A 25,197-nucleotide genomic window follows, 5' to 3' on the forward strand; every position below is an offset into this window, starting at 1 on the left:
AATCACCTTAATGAAACCTAGTAAACAGTTTTATTCAGAAGGGGTATAGTTACATTACTGTTTTCAGGTCTTAAAACATGGCATATTTTTTAATTAACAATGATGAATATAGATTCACATATAGATTAACTCATACCTCCACCAAGGTCTTTGCATTGTAAATAAATAGACAATAACTGTTAATTAGTGTCTATATATCAGCTGTATTTATACAAGATTAAGAAGCAGGTGTAAAGAGAGCCTCAGTGAGGTATTACTGTTGTTTCCAGCCGAGTCAAATATGAGGTTATTATCAGTATAGGGTATGCATTCATACAGTATTGGCATTTAATTTGGTATTTAAAGACATGAAACAGTTATTGTCTTTATCCTGCAATATATTTTGTACATTTTTATACAACCACAAAAATTGAAATTTTTTTGGTCGTATATTGGTCATATTGGTATCACGTTGGTGTCGTGGTCGTCGTCGTCGTCGTCGTCCGAAGACATTTGGTTTTCGCACAATAACTTAAGTTTAAGTAAATAGAAATCTATGAAATTTTGACACAAGGTTTATGACCACAAAGGGAAGGTTGGGATTGATTTTTTGGAGTTTTGGTTCCAATAGTTTAGGAATTAGGGGCCAAAAAAAGGGCCTAAATAAACATTATTCTTGGTTTTCGCACAATAACTTTAGTATAACTAAATAGAAATCAATGAAATTTAAACACAACAGTTTAGGAATAAGAGGCCCAAAGGGTCCCAAATTAAACTTTGTTTGATTTCATCAAAAATTGATATGCTGAATCTAAACATGTACTTAGATTTTTGATTATGGGCCCAGTTTTCAAGTTGGTCCAAATCAGGATCCCAAATTACTATATTAAGTATTGTGCAATAGCAAGAAATTTTTAATTGCACAGCATTCAGCAATAGCAAGAAAGAAATCTTCAATTGCACAGTATTGTGCAATAGCAAGAAATTTTCAATTGCACAGTATTGCACAATAGCAAGAAATCTTCAATTGCACAGTATTGTGCAATAGCAAGTATTTTCAATTGCACAGTATTGCGAAATAGCAAGAAATATCTAATTGCACAATATTGTGCAATAGCAAGAAATTTTCAATTGGAGTTATGTTTCTTTATCCAGAATAGTAGTTGAATCAACTTAAATCATTGTTTTATACAATGTATATTCACTTTTACTACCAACTGATAAATTAAGACAACCTTTACCATTCATTGATAACAAGCACTTTTTTTACATTTTAATATTTTATGATGTATTTAAATGAGTAGTTATTGTTGCAAACTCCATTAGAAATTTGAATTGAGGTAAGTTTTGGAATAAGGGAAAGGGGGATGTGAAAAAAAAAATTGGGTGGTTTGGGGGTGGGTGTGTTGTTCATTTTTTTTCATTTCAGATTTCATAAATAAAAAGAAAATTTCTTCAAACATTTTTTTGAGAGGATTAATATTCAACAGCATAGTGAATTGCTCAAAGGCAAAATTGTTTTTTAAGGTCCTTAGACCACATTCATTCTGGGTCAGAAAACCTAAAAAATGCTGTGTCAACTATTTAATCACAATTCAAATTTAGAGCTGAATCCAGCTTGAATGTTGTGTCCATACTTGCCCCAACCGTTCAGGTTCCAAGCTCTGTATAAAGCTGCGCCTTTTCGGAGGATCTGTTTTTTTTTATTTAAAAGACATACAATTCACATTTATTGCCTTTATATTCAGGTTAGAATATAAGTTTATGTTTATTTTACATTTGAGCTGTAATAATATTACAAAAAAATCATTAACCAGTTGATTGGAATGCCGAAGTGAATCTCAAATTTATTGGTAAACAACAATACATCGCTCAAAGACAATGATTATTAGTCCCCTGCTAGTAGTCTTTTGTTTGTTTTACGTATCAATGACATTTTCTTGGTTTCTTCTATTACCTACTATTGACATCAGACTCAGACTTTTTATCACGTGTAGTAAGGTCGTCATATCGAGGAGCATTTAGTACAGTGATTTTGTCATAGTTTGGATAAGTTTGACATGACAGAGTTAAGTGTTTTTGATAACAATCAATGCAAAAATGCAAACATTCGGATATTTTGTAAAAGGAACTTCTGATCGATAATTCAAGCTCGTAAGTACCTTTGTATAAAGTGATTATGTTAGTACATCACAAGTTGTATCATATAGTTAATGATTGAACACAGAACAAAGCTTGCGTATGTCAAAATTTAAAAGTTATTTATTGGTTTAACGTGCATAAAAAAAAAGTTATTATCTTTCTGTCTGTTACATCACATATTTCTTCGTGATATAATACTGCCATCAATTATTCTGGAAAATACCTACTTTTGCACAATTCAAAATTACGACTTTATATGATGAAAATTGATTAAAATCCTTCTGTAAAAATGCATCACATATACAACAGTAATGAATCGCTCTACAATGAAAATGAAATTTTTATATCATTATTCAACAGTAAACATGAATCGAATCACAAAAACAACAAAGTGGAATTTGATTCAATATCAACAAGCTGAACAACAAACCCTGTTTTAAGTTATATTACATTATTAATCATGTTAAAAGGTACATTTTTCTACAAATGAAACTCGACTGCTACTTTTAAAACTCTTGTGCGCTCTGTTCGTTAACTATTCTTAGTATTTATCTATCTGTGTATCAATTTTACACCTGGATGGCTGTAGGGTCCGCATCAAATACATTTATCATGAATTGATAAAAACAGTACATATTGTATATTATTTCTTATTTTATTCAAACATCGTGAATTTGTCGTCTGTTTATTTATCATTCTCCATAAAAAAAAACTCACGGATACAATGAAAATGGCATTTCAGGATTCGCACATTACATTTACATACACTGATTACAAAGATTTTTATTGATTCGTAATAGTCATTGATAAACTTGAACGTTATGTCGGCTTAAATCCAAGTTGAAATTGTGATCTTTCATATTTTAAATTCGAACTTTGAAAGTGCTTTTATTGTAATTTTACATATAGTTTTAAAACCAATAAGTTTTAAAACTGTTGTCCATGTCACGCGTAACGATTCGGTTTCATAAATGGTTGAAGAGTTATGATGTCTTCTTAATATCTGTTGGTTAGTTTTGTAGCTGGGTTACTGTATCATGGACCTATAACCCCACATCTCCTTTTATTCATCATAAACTGGTTCAAAATTAAAAATAAAGAAAAATAAACAAATGTATAGTTTTCTAGGAAAAAATGTAAAAACAAGAATTACTTTTTGACTAGCTGCCACTTTTTTGCAACTTTTAAGTATAAGTCTTTCGCAATTTGACTAGTGATGCCACTCACGATATCCTTGGCAGAGTCAAGCATGGATATACGAAGAAAAGATTCTATGTGAACAGAAGCAACGCTTTGTATTGGTTTGTATAATTACATCTAAAGCTAGTTTTAAAGAGCAGTGACTTTTAAAAGTATATTGTAGAAAACTTACGATAAGTAACATGACATGTTTAATTTATACGCTTTGACAATTGCACCCACTTAATTTGGTTAAACAGGCTTTATTTCTTCTTAGGCAGTTAATAGGGTAACGTCGTTCAATAACAGGCGCTATCAAGCAAATTTTCAGTATTAAAGTGAAACACATATATATTTATTTCTATCTAAACAATGACAAACTTGACCAAAACCATGACGAATTTCTAGACTCTTAACCGAACCATGTCAATCGCTTAACCAAACCATAGCAATTTTGATATCTTGCTTATTCTGCATTAATTTCGTGAAACAACAATTCCAATGTAGATCTTTTGACCTCCAATACAGATTCAAACATGTTATTTGCTTTTCATCTGCTCGTGTGAATAGAACTGAGGCAATAGTTTAGGAAAGTAACATAAATTAACGATGTCAAACTTATCCAAACTATGACAAAATCACTGTACTAAACGCTCCTCAATATGACGACCTTACTACCCGTGTTTATGATCCTATGTATGCTAGTTTGTCTTGTGAAATATTGCTTATATGTATTTAAAGTCTAATAGAATGTTTTTAATGTTATCAACAGTGATCATTATTAGCTTATTTAAGTTTAATAAGTTCTTATACATTTACATACATATATATTTAGAAGAAGCATGACAAGTATGCCATTTTCTCTGTTAGTGTTTCTTTTTCAGCTTACAATATTAACATGCGCAAATGGATATGACATAAAAAGATATGACTTGAAATGTCCACATGCATCACAGTGGAATTTCACTTCATCCTATACGTGTTTAGACGAAAAAATGTATATATGTTTACTTGATGGATTAAAATCAGATGCTGAAAAAAACCTATTCAGAGAAAAATGTGGCTCTGAAGACTTATCCAGGGAAGGTAAGACACAAACCAGTGCTTTTTACATCAAAGTGGGAATGATGTACAACATTAATCCTGTGACAGTGTCTCTATCAAACTTATATAAAATGGTCAGGGAGAGTAAAATTGGTCTTATCCTTTAGAAGACTGCAGGCTACCACTAACTACAAAGAGTAATTCTCCTACAAAGGTATCAACATCCCTTATCTAGTTCTATTCAATGGATTTTTACTTCTAGAGTTATGCCCCTATAATTAAGAATAGCAAAATGTTATGATCTAGACACTATAATCGGTCTTGAATAATAGATAATATTCTTCTGTCCTAAGTGTCTAGTTTATTTATATATTACTGTTATTGGTTGAATTACTGTTGTAAAGACACTTATGTTGCCAATTTTAAATTATTTATTGCGAACCCAATTATACTTTTCCATAGATTCACCTGATTCACCTGTCCATTTAAACTTTTGGCAGTTCTATTGTCCCATTGAACAAATACAATAGGTATTGTTCTCTGAATAGTAACTTTATTCACCAGGACCTTTAAATTTCTTCTAAGAGAAATCCATCACTCATTGATTTATCTACCTAATTACACAGTGAACTAAGTAATATTGGACCCTTTAGGGAATAACTTAAAGATTTTGTTGTCTGAAACCAAAGAGCCAATTTTAACTCTGGCTTACAAGTGATGTCTTGAACATCTATGATCTAAGAAACAACCATCTTAAAAATGAAATTGTGCAGCATTTGTAAGCCAAGGGGCAGTACTTGTCAGACAAATGAGTACTGTGAATACATGAAAATAGTCATGTGTGACCAGAACTGACTTATGGAGGCCTAAAAAAACAACAAAAGTGACTGGAAGTCATGTTCAGCTAAATGTCGGACCATGAAACTGTCGGACTATCAAAGTGTCAGACTATCACTTAGGCCCCCAATAAGATTATTGAGATGGAGGCTTAAAAATGATAAATTTACATGCTTTTATAAACCTGATAAATGCTTTGAAATGTATTTGGATCAGAAGAATGTTTAAAAATGATTGTAAATGGCGAAATACATTTCTGTCTTATGTTGATCAAGATAGATTCTTTAGTTGTGGTAATAGCTATGTAAAGCAACTACAGAAAAGTATTAATAATAAATTTTGGAAAGATGAACTGTGTGCTTGGCAAATGGTAATGTAAAACAGAAAAGAATTTGCACGACTGGGAATATTTTCTTTCCAGTCCTATTTGGATGAATGATCTATTCCAAATTTACAACAAAACAGTGTTTTCAAAATACTGGCATAGTAAGGGTATTTCCTCATATAAATGATAGGGAAGAATGGTACCTTTCTAAATTTCAACCAATTTGAAGGAGTGTTTTCAGATGATTTGGACATCATGAAATATATAATAGCATTTCTATGCTAACTTAGACTTCCAAAAAAATTAATAGGGGGGATTATAAATTAGTATCTCCTTTCATACCATCAGTTACAAAGACCATTCTTAAAAGCAAAAAGGGATTTTAAGATATGCATTTGGTGCTTAACAAAAGCATCACTGTTCCTACAGAAATAAAAAGATGGGAAGCAACATTATATAAAATTAGTTTTAGAAAATCAGAACTGGAAAAAGATTTTTCAACTGCCATTTGCTATAACAAAAAATACTAAGCTACAATGGTTTCAGTATAGAATAAACCATAAAATTCTGGCAACAAATAAGTTTTTAAACAAAAAAGGATTAGTTCAAAACACATATTTTTTTTGTAATGTTAAATTCTCACTTATTATAAGTAAAAGGATAACTATATTTAGTATGTGCATACCTTGCAAGTCCCTCATACCTGTCAGACAGTTTTCACTTGACCTCAACCTCATTTCATGGATCAGTGAACAAGGTTAAGTTTTGGTGGTCAAGTCCATATCTCAGATACTATAAGCAATTATTGCGAACCCTATCATAGTTTTCCATAGATTCACCTGCAAGTTACCTGTCCATTTAAACTTTTGTAAGTTCTATTGTCCCATTGAACAAATACAACAGGTATTGTTCTCTGTTTAGTTTATTTGATGGGACCTTTAAATTTCTTCCAAGAGAAATCTATCACTCGTTGATTAATTTACCTTGAACAAAAAATTGAACTGTCAATGATAAAAATACATGTACAAATAATAAATAAGAACTCCTGCAAAACTGCATATGGCATTGTATTTATTCAATATCAATAATACATTTTTAATAGTTTCAATATAAACACTGATTCAAAAATTAAAAGTTGATTTCTGATCAAACTTTTGTATAATTAACCTTATAACCTTTAGGAGAGTAAGCTCGTCTAAGGGGGGATTAGTTTGTTCATACTTCAGTATTTATGATAGTAAAATGAAGTTCAGCCAAGTGTGCATTGCTATTATTTAGTTACGTTAGTTTGAAAAATAAATTTCAAAGTCATTTTCAAGATTTCAAAATTATTCAAGATGCAAAATTAAAGCGTTTTTTTAATTAAATTAATCGTGTAATTCTTAAAATATTTTTTTTTATCTAAATCGATGTAATGTGTAAATAATGTATCCAATGCAAAATTTGCACTTTGCATGAATCAAAAGAACTACATAATACATGAACAGTCAGACTCAACAATAACCAGGGGAGATAATTTTAATGAATATATCCACAGTGTTTAAAAATGTTCTCAGATTTTTCAAACGTTATGCCATCTATAACTGCATCACATATTGCAGCTCTTGTATTGACTTAACTTGACTTAATCCACTTCGTCCCATGGGGGACATAGGGCGACCACAGTAGCTTTCCATCTTTTCCTGTCCTTTGCCAGTTTCTTTGCTTCACCCCATGTTTTCCCAATTTTCTGAAGATCAGATGTTAAATCTCTGCGCCAGGTGGATTTTGGTCGCCCTCTTTTACGATGGCCCTGAGGTTTCCAATCTAGTGCCTGTCTTGTTACATTTGTGTTGCTTTTACGAAGAGTGTGTCCAATCCATTTCCATCTTCGTGTTGTTATCGTTCTTTCTATTGGCTCTTGTCTTGTCCTTTTCCATAACTCTTTGTTGCTGATTGTGTTTGGCCACTTGATTCCAATGATGTTTCTTAGGCATCTGTTCATGAAAACTTGTAATGTTTTTGTAGATGCAGCTGTCAGTCTCCAAGTTTCTGACCAATAAAGAAGAATAGATTTTACATTTGAATTGAAGATCCTGATTTTGGTGTTTGTTCTGAGCGCTTTGCTCCTCCAGACTGGTTTTAGGATAGCAAAGGCTTGTTGAGCTTTTCTTTTTCTTGATTGGATGTCTTCATCTGTCCCACCTGATGTACTTATGACACTTCCAAGATATGTAAACTCATTGACATCTTCAACTTCAGCATCTCTCTCTTTGGTTTTGTTAAGTTGGTTTGTGTTTACCCTCATAGATTTTGTCTTTTTTGCATTTATGTAAAGTCCTACTTGTTTTGCAGTTGTTTCAAGGTTGGTTGCTTGCTTTTGTGAGTCTTCATGGCGATGGGAAAGCTGGCAGATATCGTCTGCAAAGTCCAGGTCTTCAAGGCATGACTGTAATGTCCATTTAATACCTATTGGAGTATTGTACGATTTCCGACTCACCCAATCTATCACTATTAGAAAAAGGAGAGGGGAAAGTAAACATCCTTGTCTGACACCCGTTGATACAGGAAATAGATCTGTCAGAGTCTCTGCATGGCTCACTTGACATGTAAAACCGTCATAGAGCTGTTGGATGACGGTTATGATTTTTTCGGGTATTCCATAATGTCTAAGGATGTTCCATAGTACTTGATGGTCTATACTATCAAAGGCCCTCTCGAAATCTACAAATGTTAAGTATAGGGTTGTCTGCCATTCAATGGTTTGCTCGATGATGATTCTTAATGTGGCAATTTGGTCAATGCATGATCTCTCTTGTCTGAAACCGGCCTGTTCTTCTCTCAGTAACTTATCAACTTCTTTCTTTAACCTCTGTAGGATGATGTGACATAAGACTTTGCTAGGAATGGAAAGCAAAATAATTCCTCTCCAGTTGCTACAGATTGATTTGTCGCCTTTCTTTGGTACTTTAATGAGGATTCCTTTACGCCAGTCATCAGGTATATGTTCGTCATTCCATATTTTGTTAAGTAGTTGGTGAAGTTTATCAATACATATGTTATCCATTGCCTTTATAGCTTCAGGGGGTATGTTGTCGATCCCTCCTGCTTTCCCATTCTTTAGTTGTTTTATTGCAGTGTTTACCTCTGTTTTAGTTATATCTCCTGTCTTGATGTTCAGGACCTGTCTCCCTTCAATGTTAGGTGGGTCTGTTGGAGGGGGTCTGTTTAGCACTTCTTCAAAATGATCTTTCCATCGTTTTAATTGCTCTTCAATTTTTGTTATCACATTGCCATTTTTATCTTTAACTGTAGCATTTGAGTTCGATCTTCTTCCACTTAGTTGTTTAATTGTGTTGTAGAGAGATTTTATGTCTCCTTTGCTACATGCAATTTCTGCTTCTTGTGCTAATTGTTCAACATAGTTTCTTTTATCCTGTTTACAGTTCTTCTTCACTTCTTTGTCTTTCTCTCTATAAAGGTCTTGTGTTTGTCTTTTTTGTTGTCTTGTGGTGGCATTTAAGACTTTTTCTTTGGCTTTTCTCCGTTCTTCAACCTTAACCCATGTATTATCTGACATCCAGTTTTTGCGTTTATACTGCATGTATCCTAATGTTTCCTCACATGTTTCTAGTATTACATTTTTTGTCTGCTCCCATGTGTTGTTAATATCATTCTCCTCTATATCCAGGTTACTTATAGCTGAGAATCTATTTTGAAGAGATATTTGGAATTCTTCTCTTATGTTTGGTATTTTCAGCTTCCCAACGTTGAACTTTCTTCTTTTGACAATTTGTTTTTTTTTGGGCTAAAAGTTTCATCTTTATTGACCCTATAACTAAATGATGGTCTGATGCTGCATCTGCTCCCCTTTTTAGCTCACCTGGCCCGAAGGGCCAAGTGAGCTTTTCCCATCACTTTGCGTCCGGCGTCCGGCGTCGTCCGTCGTCCGTCGTCGTCCGTCGTCGTCCGGCGTCGTTAACTTTTACAAAAATCTTCTCCTCTGAAACTACTGGGCCAAATTAAACCAAACTTGGCCACAATCATCATTGGGGTATCTAGTTTAAAAAATGTGTGGCGTGACCCCGCCAACCAACCAAGATGGCCGCCATGGCTAAAAATAGAACATAGGGGTAAAATGCAGTTTTAGGCTTATAACTCAAAAACCAAAGCATTTAGAGCAAATCTGACATGGGGTAAAATTGTTTATCAGGTCAAGATCTATCTGCCCTGAAATTTTCAGATAAATCAGACAACCCGTTGTTGGGTTGCTGCCCCAAAATTGGTCATTTTAAGGAAATTTCACCGTTTTTGGTTATTATCTTGAATATAATTATAGATAGAGATAAACTGTAAATAGCAATAATGTTCAGCAAAGTAAGATCTACAAAAAAGTCAACATGACCAAAATGGTCAGTTGACCCCTTAAGGAGTTATTGCCCTTTATAGTCATTTTTTGTCAATTTTTCGTGAAGTTTTGTTATCTTGTACAAAAATCTTCTCCTCTGAAACTACTGAGACAAATTTAACCAAACTTGTCCACAATCATCATTAGGGTATCTAGTTTAAAAAATGTGTGGCGTGACCCGGCCAACCAACCAAGATGGCCGCCACAGCGTAAAATAGAACATAGGGGTAAAATGCAGTTTTTGGCTTATGACTCAAAAACCAAAGCATTTAGAGCTAATCTGATAGGAATAAAATTGATTATCAGGTCAAGATCTATCTGCCCTGAAATTTTCAGATGAATCGGACAACCTGTTGTTGGGTTGCTGCCCCTGAATTGGTAACTTTAAGGAAATTTTGCTGTTTTTGGTTATTATCTTGAATATTATTATAGATAGAGATAAACTGTAAACAGCAATAATGTTGAGCAAAGTAAAATTTACAAATAAGTCAACATGATTGAAATGGTCAGTTAACCCCTTTAGGAGTTATTGCCCTTTATAGTCAATTTTTAACCATTTTTCGTAAATCTTATTTATCTTTTACAAAAATCTTCTCCTCTGAAACTACTGGGCCAAGTTCATTATAAATAGAGATAATTGTAAGCAGTAAGAATGTTCAGTAAAGTAAGATGTACAAACACATCACCATCACAAAAACACAATTTTGTCATGAATCCATCTGCGTCCTTTGTTTAATATTCACATAGACCAAGGTGAGCGACACAGGCTCTTTAGAGCCTCTAGTTACCCTTACATCTTGCAGTGAAGACCTCCATCTCTGAGAAATAGTTATGCGGTCTATTTGGTTTTCTGCATTTCCTGCTGGTGACACCCAGGTTACCTTATGGCAGTTCTTGTGTTTGAAGAGTGTTCCTCCTATGACAAGGTTGTTGGTAGCACAGAAGTCTGCAAACAGTTCACCGTTTTCGTTCATTTTTCCTATCCCATGGGGGCCGATTTCTCTATCCCATCCCTTTCTTTCTGATCCAACCTTAGCATTTAGGTCACCCATAAGTACCAATAGGTCTCTTTTTGGCACTTTTTCTATAGTTGTTTGTAATGAGTGGTAGAAGTCTTCCTTTTCACAGTCATCTGCACCATTGGTTGGGGCGTATACTTGTATCAGGGTGGTTTTTTGGAAACGTGAGTTAAAGCGTGCTGTGATAATTCTTGGTGATATGGGATTCCACTCCAGCAAAGCTGTTTTAGATCTTTTCGTTATTAGAAATCCAACTCCCTTTTCGTGTGGGTCATTTTGTTTGGTGTTTCCGGAATATATGATGGTGTGGCCTGTATTCAAATTTGTCATGCCTGATGTGTTCCATCTAACTTCACTTAGTCCTAGAATTTCGATCTTGTATCTATCCATCTCTTTTGTTACTTGTGCACATTTACCACTTTGGTATAGTGTTCTTACATTCCATGTGCCTATTCTGGTGGTGAGTTTGTTTGAAAACAGCTCCATCGGCCTTCGCGTCATCTGCTGTTTTCGATTAAAAACATGTTCTTCCTCCAGTCTGTGACGAGAAAGAGTATTGGCTATTGTAGTCGTTTCTGTAATCAATATTTTTTTCCAAGGCAGGGTGATTAACCCTACGCTTAACCCCCTGTGCCCGGAGGACCGGCAGCTTTTCTGTAGGGGTTTCCATCCCTTAGACGATTGCTGTTGCTATCGAGTTCCATCTACCCGGATTTTCTGTCTGGATTTACTTCCATAGCCTTTGATTCAAGAATCCAATCACAAGGCAGTGATACTATTTGACCCATAGCTGGGGCAAGGATGATGAGTGCTAGGGCGTGTCCACACGCCGGTGGGCCTACACACTGCATCTCTGGGGCCCTTGCTGCTCCGAGATCCTCTACAGATGACGCCTAGGATAATAAAACCTAGTTACCGTGTGCTGTCGCGAGGAGGCACTGTAGAAGTCTTGGATAGAGTAGAGGTTTTGTACTGGCAGGAAAGATTTACACACTCGACTTTCTTTTCACCCACAAGTGAGTTAGCCAGCGGCAGCATTTTAGGCTTATATCACATAAAACTTAAAAAAAGCTCTTGTATTGGTCAAAAGTAAAATAACAGTGATTTTATAAAATAAGAGTACAAATAAATTATTGTACAAATGTTACTTTTTGGTCTTCCCTTACATAAAACAGCAAGAAAATTATTAATCTATTTAGATAAATAGCTGAGAAATCAACATAAAAGGAATAAGTTGAGATGAATAACTATTTGTGAAAATAATTTGGTTTACAGAATTTGAAAAATAAACAAAAAACACATTCATACACCTTGGGCATCTATTATAATGAGTTATGTCCTAATAAATACACTATTGACATCCTTCCATGAAAACATAACAAAACCTCAGTTTTGAATGAAGAATAAAAAATAACAACCAGGGTATATTGAACAATAACAAGTGTATTTTCATTTATTTGGAAGAATTTTTTTTTACTCAGGTAAATTAATCAATGAGTGATAGATTTCTCTTGGAAGAAATTTAAAGGTCCCATCAAATAAACTATACAGAGAACAATACCTGTTGTATTTGTTCAATGGGACAATAGAACTTGCAAAAGTTTAAATGGACAGGTAACTTGCAGGTGAATCTATGGAAAACTATGATAGGGTTCGCAATAAAGGTCTAGTATATTCAGTGTATGGAAGGTGTACATGTCAAACTGGCAGGTGTCACCTGACCTTGCCCTAATTTTCATGGTTCAGTGGTTATAGTTAAGTCTTTATACGACCGCAAAAATTTTAATTTTTCTTCGTATATTGCTATCACGTTGGCGTCGTCGTCTGTGTCGTCGTCGTCAGAATACTTTTAGTTTTCGCACTCTAACTTTAGTAAAAGTGAATAGAAATCGATGAAATTTTGACACAAGGTTAATGACCACAAAAGGAAGGTTGGGATTGATTTTGGGAGTTTTGGTCCCAAAATTTCTAGGGGCCAAAAAGGGCCCAAATAAGCATTTTCTTGGTTTTCGCACTTTAACTTTAGTTTAAGTGAATAGAAATCTATGAAATTTTGACACAAGGTTTATGACCACAAAAGAAAGGTTGGGATTGATTTTGGGAGTTGAGGTCCCAACAGTTTAGGAATTAGGGGCCAAAAAGGGGCCCAAATAAGCATTATTCTTGGTTTTTGCACCATAACTTAAGTATAAGTAAATAGAAATCTATGAAATTTAAACACAAGGTTTATGACTATAAAAGGAAGGTTGGGTTTGATTTTGGGAGTTTTGGTGCCAACTGTTTAGGAAAAAGGGGCCAAAAGGGTCCAAAATTGAACTTTGTTTGATTTCATCAAAAATTGAATAATTGGGGTTCTTTGATATGCTAAATCTAACTGTGTATATAGATTCTTAATTTTTGGTCCCGTTTTCAAATTGATCTACATTAAGGTCCAAAGGGTCCAAAATTAAACTTAGTTTGATTTTAACAAAAATTGAATCCTTGGGGTTCTTTAATATGTTGAATCTAAAAATGTACTTAGATTTTTGATTATTGGCCCAGTTTTCAAGTTGGTCCAAATCGGGGTCCAAAATTAAACTTTGTTTGATTTCATCAAAAATTGAATAATTGGGGTTCTTTGATATGCCAAATCTAACTGTGTATGTAGATTCTTAATTTTTGGTCCCGTTTTTAAATTGGTCTACATTAAAGTCCAAAGGGTCCAAAATTAAACTAAATTTGATTTTAACAAAAATTGAATTCTATGCCTTTTTTGATATGCTGAATCTAAACATGAACTTAGATTTTTGTTTATGGGCCCAGTTTTCAGTTGGTTCAAAGCAGGATCCAAAACTATTATTTTAAGTATTGTGCAATAGCAAGAAATTTTCAAGTGCACAGTATTCAGCAATAGCAAGACATCTTCAATTGCACAGTATTGTGCAATAGCAATAAATTTTCAATTGCTCAGTATTGCGCAATAGCAAGAAATCTTCAATTGCACAGTATTGTGCAATAGCAAATATTTTCAATTGCACAGTATTGCGCAATAGCCAGAAATATCTAATTGCACAATATTGTGCAATAGCAAGAAATTTTCAATTGATTGGAGTTATCTTTCTTTGTCCAGAATAGAAGTTGAGTCAACTTAAATCATTGTTTTATACAATATACAATGTATATTCACTTTTACTACCAACTGATAAATTAACGCAATCTTTACCATTCAGTGATAACAAGCACCTTTTGTTACATTTTAATATTTTATGATGTATTTAAATGAGTAGTTATTGTTGCAAACTCCATTAGAAATTTGAATTGAGATCAATTTTGGAAAAAGGGAAAGGGGGATGTGAAAAAAAATGGGGGGGGGGGGGGGTTAAATTTTTCTCATTTCAGATTTCATAAATAAAAAGAAAATTTCTTCAAACATTTTTTTGAGAGGATTAATATTCAACAGCATAGTGAATTGCTCAAAGGCAAAATTGTTTTTTAAGGTTCATTCATTCATTCTGGGTCAGAAACCTATGCTGTGTCAACTATTTAATCACAATCCAAATTTAGAGCTGTATCCAGCTTGAATGTTGTGTCCATACTTGCCCCAACCGTTCAGGGTTCAACCTCTGCGGTCGTATAAAGCTGCGCCCTGCGGAGCATCTGGTTGTGTTTTGGTCTGTTTTTTTTTATATTGTATGCAATAGGTCTAATATATTTGGTGTATGTAATAATTGTAAGGTGTACGTGTCATCTGACCTTTACCTCATTTTCATGGTTCAGTGGTCAAAGTTAAGTTTTTGAGTTTTGGTCTTTTTTTCAAATACTATATGAAATAGGTCAACTATATTTGGTGTATAGAAATGTTTTATGATCTATATGTCAGTCGAGCAAGTTCTATTTGACCTTGACCTCTTTTTCTTGGTTCAACGATCAGTGTTTAGTTTTGGTGTTTTGGTCTGTTTTTCTTAAACTATAAACAATAGGTCAACTATATTTGTTGTATGGAAGAAATGTTAGCTGTAAATGTCTGCCTGGCATGATTTATATGACCTTGACTTTATTTTCATATAGTTCATTTGTCAATGTTAAAATTAAGTTTTCTTGGTTGATAATAAGTTTATGTGACAGTTGTAATAAAGCTTTATATTTATAGGACTATCAACATAATATCAATTATTAACAAAGAAGGGGAGACATTTCCGCATGTGCACTCTTGTTTTAGTAAACAACAGAAGTTGCTTTTAATATCTTTAGTAGCAGTAGTTCTAGAAAGTAATAAATTGTAATTAATTTGTAATTGTTTATTTCACATGTTATTGATCACTACTTGAGACATTAAGGATTTTTGTCGAGCCTGCAACTTTTGTTGCAGAAACCTCGACATAGGGATAGTGATCCGGCGGGGGCGGCGGCGGCGGCGGCGGTGGTGTTAGCTAACTTCTTAAAAGCTTTATATTTTAGAAGGTGGAAGACCTGGATGCTTCATACTTTGTATATAGATGCCTCATGTTACGAAGTTTGTGTCAGTCACATGTCCAATGTCCTTGACCTCATTTTCATGGTTCAGTGACCATTTGAAAAAAAAGTTCAAATTTTTTGTAATGTTGAATTCTCTCTCATTATAAGTAATAGGATAACTATATTTCATATGTGCGTACCTTGCAAGGTCCTAATGTCTGTCAGACAGTTTTCACTTGACCTCGACCTCATTTCATGGATCAGTGAACAAGGTTTTAAAAGTTTTGGTGGTCAAGTCCATATCTCAGATACTAAAAGCAATAGGGCTAGTATATTCGGTGTATGGAAGGACTGTAAGGTGTACATGTCCAACTGGCAGGTGTCATCTGACCATGACCTCATTTTCATGGTTCAGTGGTTATAGTTAAATTTTTGTGTTTTGGTCTGTTTTTCTCATATTATATGCAATAGGTCTACTATATTTGTTGTATGGAATGATTTTAAGGTGTACATGTCTAGCGGGCAGATGTCATGTGACCTTGACCTCATTTTCATGGTTCAGTGGTCAATGTTAAGTTTTTGAGTTTTGGTCTTTTTATCTAATACTATATGCTATAGGTCAACTATATTTGGTGTATGGAAATATTTTATGATCTTTATGTCAGTTGGCAGGTTTTATTTGACCGTGACCTCATTTTCACGGTTCATTGCACTGTGTTAAGTTTTTGTGTTTTGGTCTATTTTTCTTAAACTATAAGTACAAAAAATGAAGTAATAGGTCAACTATATATGTTGTATAGAAGCATTGTTAGCTGTACATGTCTGCCTGGCATGGTTCATCTGACCTTGACCTCATTTTCAAGGTTCATTGGTTTTTGTTTAGTTATCTTGGTTAATGTTAAGTTTATGTGACAGTTGTTATAAAGCTTAACTTTATACTTCATGTACTTAGGACTATCAACATAATATCAATGATTAGTATAGAAGGCGAGACATTTCAGCGTGTGCACTCTTGTTATATAAATATGTTCTGTCTAATTCAGCATTGCCATTTGGTAATTAATAGGTCATGTAGGTCAGTCTCAAGTTTGATACATAAGATAGATTTAGAATATTAATTTAAGCATGTTAAGTAATAGGCTAGAGGGTCAGTTAATTTATAATTATAGAGTTAAGTCTGATAGTTTGAGGTAACTTTTAGAATTGCATTTGCATAGAAACATCTACAAATGATCTATTGCTGGAATTATTTGTATTATTGTAAACGTATATCATACGAACTATTATGGATGCCTGTTGTTTAATGGAAAATTGAATTAGTTATACTATGGAGTACCTTATATATGCAAGTTAGTGAACCAAGACAATGCTTCTTGATAAATTTCCAAACAAGAAAATATATGTAATTTACTAAATCTCCAGACCTGTATTTATAATTTGGCAGTTGTTACATACATTCATCCATTTATTTTAGGTTTCAAGTATATACTTTTACCAGACTTGCACCAAGTTCCATGTAATTCAAGTCGATACCAGCCATTCACTTTTACAACTAATGGAAATAGTCAATGTGTATTAAGTAAGTCATTATGCAAAGCTAGTGGACAGGTTTTAGCTAATAATGGGAGTTCCAGTACTGACATACATTGTAGATGTGATTACAGACAGAATTATGATTATGTTATACCCCCAAAGGACCCTTGCTCATGTAAACCAGCAGAAGAAGACTGCAGTTGTTACATTAGAAAATGTGATGAGGACAAAGTCATGATTGCAGGTAAATATCAATGTAGTGCATGTAGACATGTATATGTAACAAAAAATTCGTTCCGGCATGACATTTGTTCCGCTGGAACAAATATCATAGGAAATATGTTCCACCGGAACTTATGTCACAGAAAATATGTTCCAGCACTATAAAATTTGTTCCGGAACTAATATTTTAACCAAGTGTGAAATAAGTTCTGGAACAAAAATCACAGCACCATGAGTTTTGTTCCAATATTAAAATTTAATAAAAAAAAGTGAAATAAGTTTGTGTGATATTAGTTTTGAACAAAGGTACCGGGTATTTCATAGAAATCAATGAAAATGTTCTGCTCGAACCTATTTCACAGAAAATAAGTACTGTGCTTGCATGGGGTACATTTGCAATTGAAGGCATGACTGTAGGAAGTAGATAAGAAATAAAAGCGATGATAATGTTTCATAATTTGTATCTATGTTTATATATATGTGATATTCCACCTCCATGTTTCTTGTTGATCCGTCATGAGTGTTCTAATCATACATGTACTTAACTATGGTCATTGCACAGTTTTTAAAGAGTGTGTCTTTTGTTTCTATATGTCTTTTAATATAATTGATCAGTCACTTTGTCCTTTTTAAAAAAGTACAAATGTTCATCTTTAACATGTTTAACTATTTTTCAGAATGACTTTTATTATTATTTCTTATTCTACTCTTTCCTGGTTCATAAGTGTCATTTTTAGCATTATTAATTGAGTATGTTATTAAACTTTTGCTTTACTCCACATGATCCAAATTGGATGTGTACACTTTTTATTTATTACCTTATCAATATAATACACGCTTTTATAATGACTTTAAACTCACTGATGACAAGTGCTCAGTATACAAGATAACTTGTTTAACCAGTGGAACATATTTGAATTATTTCATAGACAAGGAACTTATTTCACCAGGTGAGGAACAAATCTCACAAATCCAGAACTTATTTCACCTGGTAAGGAACAAATCTCACAAACATGGAACTTATTCCACTAGGTAAGGAACAAATTTCACCAACCCAGAACTTATTTCACCAGGTAAAGTGTGGAACTTATTTCATATAGATGGAACATATTATATAGAAATTGTCTGTGAAAAAAGTTCTCCCAGAACATATTTTACCTGTGAAATTAGTTCCACTGGAACTTTTTTCACAGGAACAGATTTTGGCTCACATATACACACATAATTTGCATTGCTAATTCAATTTCAATGAGGGAAGAGTAAATGAATAATTTTGTCTGTGTCTGGAAACAAACCTTAAAATAAATGAATAAAAGGAGATGTGGGGTATGCCATATTTAGACAATCTTATCCAATATGTTTTTAACCCTATCAATATGTCTGACTGGGCTAGTCAAATTTTGTTTAGAACAAAAATTACTTGTCAACATATCCAACTTTCAATCAAAACCCAGTTGTTAGGACAATATCATATACGCAAATCTTTCATGAACCACATGCAAATCCTAGGGATTTACCCATACCCATTTATTTACATAGTCTCCAATGGCTGAACAAGGCAAACATCGTATGAACAAGTTTTTTTTCAATTTGAAAGTAAAAATATGTATGCAAACTATTCTATTCAACAATTCAACAATGATCAATGCAAATGCTTGACTGTACCTTAAATTGAGTATACTATCCCATTTTAATCAATAAAAGCAGTAATCCTGCAAATAAATCATGGTCACAGATATCATGACCGCTCTAGGTGTTTTTACTTACAACTAACATGACAAACATGGCTAGATGAAATGGAACACTATGGTTATATAGAGTTATATACTAGTGGTATATATTATATACATACAGAAAGAGAGGGAGGGGAAGTTTGTTTTTGCTAATATATACCTATTCTATTTCAGATTACAGATGTTTTAAGAATATTGAGACTATTTTACCTGAAGATATAAAATGTCCAATCATCAGCAGGTATAAGTCACACATTTTAATTGAAAACATGCATTCATTTTAAATATTTTCCTTCCCTTCTGAAAAAAAAAATTTGTTTCCTCATTCCTCCCTTAAAAACAATTTTTTAGTAATTTGACAAAACATGGCCACAATCATCATTGGGGTATCTAGTTAAAAAAAATGTGTCCGGTGACCTGGCCAACCAACCAAGATGGCTGCCATGGCTAAAAATAGAACATGGGAGTGAAATGTAGATTTTGGCTTATAACTCTGAAACCAAAAAAATTAGAGTAAATCTGACAAAGGTTAAAATTGTTATCAGGTTAAGATCTATCTGCCGGAATTTGTCAGATGAATCGAACAACTGGTTGTTGGATTGCTGCCCCTGAATTGGTAAATTTAAGGAAATTTTGAAGTTTTGGGTTATTATCTTGAATATTATTATAGATAGAAATAAACTGTACACTGCAATAATGTTCAGAAAAGTAAGATCTACAAAGAATTTAAGATGACCAAAATGGTCAGTTGACCCCTTCAGGAGTATTTGCCCTTTATAGTCATTTTTTACCAATTTTTTATGTAAATTTTTGCAATCTTTTACAAAAATCTTCTCCTCTGAAACTACTGGGCCAAATTTAACCAAATTTAGCCACAATTATCATTAGGGTATCTAGTTATAAAAATGTGTGTGGTGACCCAGCCAACCAACCAAGATGGCCGCCATGGCTAAAAATAGAACATATGGGTAAAATGTAGATTTTGGCTTATAACTCTGAAACCAAAGCATTTAGAGCAAAACCTATTGGGATTAAATTGTTTTTCAAGTTAATATCTATCTGCCTTGAAATTTTCATATGAATTGGACAACTGGTTGTTGGGTAGCTACCCCTTAATTTGTAGTTTTTAAGGAAATTTTGCCGTTTTTGGTTGTTATCTTGAATATTATTATAGATAGAGATAAACTGTAAACAGAAATAATGTTCAGCAAAGTAAGATCTACAAATAAGTCAACATGACCAAAAAAATCTTAGGGAGTTATTGCCCTTTATTGTCAATTTTTAATAATTTTCATTTATTTGGTTAATTTTTGTAAATTTTTACAAAATATTTTCCTCTATAACTAAGGGGGCAAGTACATTATAGATAGAGAAAATTGTAAGTAGCAAGAATGTTCAGTAAAGTAAGATCTACAAACACATCACTATCACCAAAACACAATTTTGTCATGAATCCATCTGTGTCCTTTGTTTAATAGGCACATAGACCAAGGTGAGCGGCTCTTAAGAGCCTCTAGTTTCACTTCTCTTCCTTGACAATGTTTTTTTTTCTTTATAAAAAATGAGAATGAAAACAAAATAAGCTATAATAAGCTATATTTATTGATCTTTTGTATTAACATTTCAGAATTATACCGTCAGAAGAAGCAGATACTGTTCACAAGATAGAGTTGCTGTCAGCAGTTACAAGTTCATGTAAGAATGCAAGCAAACATAAAGATTTTGAACTCACTTAACCCAAAGGGTTATCCTGTGCTTCTTGTTAGTATATGTGGTCCATTGTCAACTAGTTGTCATAAATGTTTTGCAAAAATTGTTTGAAAAAGCCAATGGCTAAATCATTTTAATTTTGGTCACAATCGTCTTTAGCTTGTTGTTTCAAAATGCTAAACCAATAAGGATTGGAACACAGTGGATGGGGTAAACGATTTGTAGCTTTATATTTTAGATGGTAGAAGACCTGGAGGCTTACTACCCTGTATATAAATGCCTTATATATATGTTACTTAGAGGTGACGGTGGCTGTTTCCACAATATATTATTTTGTGATTAGGTCTAGTTTATGGTGAACCACAACGGATAGGTTAATCATTGGTATCAGTTGTATGAGCATTAGCACATCTCATTTCCACAGAGATTATTTTGCCCTGCCCCCACAGTCATGGTCTTTTGACTTTGAAAGTTTTGTTTAGTTAGCATGTATTAGTTTGTGATTAGGTCAGTTTTTGAGGAATGTCTGGTGGTAGATCAATGATAGTTGGTATGTAGTTTTATTAGCATTGGCATATACGGTATCTAATTTCCAATGGACTATTTGACTCTGTCCCCTTAGTCAGAGTCTATTGATTTTGACAATTTTGCTTAAACATGGATTAATTGTGATCAAGTCAGTTTAAGGGTAACCATTAGTGGTAGGCCAATATTAATTGGTATGCAGTTATATAAGCTTTAGCACATCTCATTTCAAAGAAGAATATTTAGCCCCGCCCCCTCAGTCATGATCTATCGACTTTTAAAAGTTTGCTTTCTTAACATGTATTTATTAGGGATTATATTAAAAAATTATAGATTAACTGCTAGTGTTAAGTCAATGATTTTTGGTATGCAAATTTATTGGCATTTGCAAGTATTGTTTCCATGGATATCACACTCCCTCTTCATGTTTTATTGACTGTGAAACTTTTACATAGTTTAAAAGTTAATGTTTGTTTAAACTGGTAGGTTAGTTTAAGGAAAATGACATTTGCATTATTAAAATTACAAAAAGGCGAGACATATCTCTGTGATAACAGTTTATTAGTCCCCTAACGACAAAGTCAAAGGGGGACTTTTTCTTTGCACTCTGTCCATCTGCAGGCTTCTACAATAACTTGAAAAAAAAGTAGGACAAGTACATACCAAAACTTACTTGTCCGAATGAAATTGTTACTTGTCCTAATTTTTTTTATTAAAAGTAACCTTTTTACATCTTTTAAGTTGATTAAAGGAACAAAACGAATTAAAACAATAGAACAGAATTTGATATATTTCTTTTGAAATATTTTTCAAAAATATGAGTCAAGTGACTGAATCTAGTCATATCACAGGACTAAGGTTCTAGTTTTCATCAATGCCAGTCTCATCAGACTCTGCACATGAGGCACCATCTGATCGGCCTGTACATTCATTGGATTTGTATCCTGTTTATTTTGAAGTTGAAAAAACTTTATTCAAATGCAATCAATAAAAAGATAAGGGATGATTGCCAATGAGACAACTCTCTGCAAGAGACCAAATGACACAGAAACTTACAACTATAGGTCAGCATATTGCTAGTATTGTTTTTTTCTTCTTATGATCAAATATGATTTTGTGAATTTTATGGTAAATAAAAAAAAATATTTTTGTGATAAAATTATGGTATAATAATGGTATTTACTATAATGAACAGAATAAGGTAGCAAAATGAGGTACTGATTTGTCTTGGTCTCGAAATGTCTCCTGCCATGCCAAACTGTCTATCAATCATGTCTACTAAATATGTCTCCTATGGTGCCAAACTGTCTATTAAACTTTGAGCTAAACCTGTCCAGGTGACGAACTGTTCTGTGAAGTTACCTTATCTACAAATAAACTCATCATAGATACCAGGATTAAAATTTTATATTAACGGCAGACACGCTTTTGTTTACAAAAGACTCATCAGTAACGCTCAAATCAAAAGATGTTTAAAAGGCCAAATAAAGTACGAAGTTGAACAAAGCGCATCATTGTTTCGGATCAGTAAGACTGGTTTCCGAGAATAGTATACCTTTTACCTTTTAAAAAGTACCTGTCAGACAAAGAACCAGTTAAAAATTATCGATTGCAAGTTAACATGTTGAAGAAGGTTTTGCATTTGAATAAACAGAATACAGAAACATGTCAAATTAATATTTGTTTTCTTGTTTTTTGTTTATAATTACTTTGTTCATCAAAGTTGGGTTAAATTTATTTTCTGCAGAATAATTGTACTTGTCCAGACGGTCAAGTTTGAATAATTGTACTTGTCCAGACGGTCAAGTTTGATACAGCTTTTACTTGTCTGACCTTTTTTCCCTCTGGTATCGGACAATCATACAAGCATTATTGTCAAGGCCTGATCTGTCTGTCTGTCCATCCGTCATTCTGGAAAATCAGTTTTCTTTTTTTGAAATTTGTTATATAACTTATTATGAAAAAATACAGATCAAGTAAAAGTTTTGTTTCGGTCTGAAGATTTTACACAGAGTTATGGTCCTTAGACGTAGAAAATTCAATCAAATAATCTGTTTTCCACACTTTCTTTCAAATAAATTTACTTTATATTTGTTATATATAGTTTACATCTTGACAAGTTATAGATCGAGTTAGCATGTTCTTCCAGTATAATAAAATTGAGAATGGAAATGGGGAATGTGCCAAAGAGACAACAACCCGACCATAGAAAAAAACAACAGCAGAAGGTCACCAACAGGTTTTCAATGTAGCGAGAAATTCCCGCACCCGGAGGCGTCCTTCAGCTGGCCCCTAAACAAATATATACTAGTTCAGTGATAATGAACGCCATACTAATTTCCAAATTGTACACAAGAAACTAAAATTAAAATAATACAAGACTAACAAAGGCCAGAGGCTCCTGACTTGGGACAGGTGCAAAAATGCGGCGGGGTTAAACATGTTTGTGAGATCTCAACCCTCCCCCTATACCTCTAGCCAATGTAGAAAAGTAAACGCATAACAATACGCACATTAAAATTCAGTTAAGAGAAGTCCGAGTCTGATGTCAGTAGATGTAACCAAAGAAAATAAACAAAATGACAATAATACATAAATAACATCAAACTACTAGCAGTTAACTGACATGCCAGCTCCAGACTTCAATTAAACTGACTGAAAGATTATGATTTCATCATATGAACATCAGGCACAATCCTTCCCGTTAGGGGTTTAGTATCATACCATCATAACATATATGAGAAGAACATAACCCGTGTCATGCCAACAACTGGTTTTTGAATAAATGTGTTTAGTTCCGATGCAAAGACCCTATAAGTGAATCAATATTAACGCCAAAATATGCAATCTTTAATGACCTGACAACAGTATCGTAACTATATCCCTTCTTAATAAGTGTATTCAAAGGTTTTGCTAGTTTTTGAGGTGAATACTGACACCTTTGTGCTTTATAAAGAATATTTCCATAAAAAATTGGATGTGAAATACCTGAACGCATAAGAAGTCTGCATGTTGAGCTATATTTACGAATGATGTCCTTATACCGATGATAAAAATTAGTAAATGTTTTGACTAGTTTGTGATATCGAAAACCCTGGTGTAATAATTTTTCAGTAATACATAATTTCTCTCGTTAAAATCTAAAACATTGTTACACACAGGAGCGAATCGTACAAGTTGAGATATATAAACACCGCAAGATGGTGACAAGGGAACGTCACCATCTAAAAATGGATAATTAACGATAGGAAATGAAAAATCATCTCTTTTATTATAAATTTTAGTATTCAGCTTTCCGTTAGTGATATAGATATCATGATCGAGGAAAGGGCAGTGGTCATTGTTAGTATTAGCTTTATTTAAAGTAAGTTCAACAGGATAAATTTCTTTAATATACATACTGAAGTCGTCATTATTGAGAGCCAAAATATCATCCAAATATCTAAAAGTATTATTAAATTTGTTTATCAGATGTTGTTTCGATGGGTCTTTGCTTATTTTTGTCATAAATTGTAACTCGTAGCAATACAATTGAAAAACAGGTCTGCAATTAGTGGTGCACAGTTAGTCCCCATTGGAATTCCGATAATCTGACGATATACGGAATCCCCAAAGCGAACAAAAATGTTATCTAGTAAAAAATCAAGGGCATATATAGTATCAAAGCATGTCCAATTGACATAGTTTTTTTGTTTATTGCTACTAAAAAATGACCTAAAAGAGTTTGAGCATATATATTAATGAATACTTTGGTAGGGGACAATGTATTCCAATGCAATACTCTAAGAATGCTTGTTTTAAAAAGTTATGACCTTTGGAAATGTTAATGATATGGGAAATTTAATCGTTAGCTCTCTTATGTGTACAGTTCTTGTCAAATTTGTATGACACTTACATTAAATTAGACCATTTACCGGATTTGTTATCACATAAGCAACACGACGGGTGCCGCATGTGGAGCAGGATCTGCTTACCCTTCCGGATCACCTGAGATCACCCCTTTTTTTGGTGGGGTTCGTGTTGTTTATTCTTTAGTTTTCTATGTTGTGTCGTGTGTGATGTTGTTTGTTTGTCTTTTTCATTTTTTAGCCATGGCGTTGTCAGTTTGTTTTAGATTTATGAGTTTGA

At 33.4% G+C, this 25,197-nt stretch overlaps 1 protein-coding gene across 6 annotated transcripts in view; it reads left to right on the forward strand.

Annotated features, from left to right (window-relative positions):
* Window positions 1-25,197, forward strand: part of LOC139516983 (uncharacterized) — an 81,102-nt gene that overhangs the window by 22,230 nt on the left and 33,675 nt on the right. For 4 of the 6 annotated variants that reach the window (XM_071307499.1, XM_071307497.1, XM_071307500.1 and 1 more), the window contains 4 exons: window positions 4,185-4,386; window positions 16,821-17,123; window positions 19,009-19,075; window positions 20,462-20,529. In XM_071307499.1, coding sequence (XP_071163600.1) covers window positions 4,185-4,386; window positions 16,821-17,123; window positions 19,009-19,075; window positions 20,462-20,529 — 640 coding nt within the window. The remainder of the gene's footprint in view (window positions 1-4,184; window positions 4,387-16,820; window positions 17,124-19,008; window positions 19,076-20,461; window positions 20,530-25,197) is intronic. The other 2 variants (XM_071307501.1, XM_071307502.1) reach the window with 1 other exon arrangement.

Source organism: Mytilus edulis, chromosome 3 (assembly GCF_963676685.1).
Source record: "Mytilus edulis chromosome 3, xbMytEdul2.2, whole genome shotgun sequence".
Taxonomy (NCBI): Eukaryota; Metazoa; Mollusca; class Bivalvia; order Mytilida; family Mytilidae; genus Mytilus; species Mytilus edulis.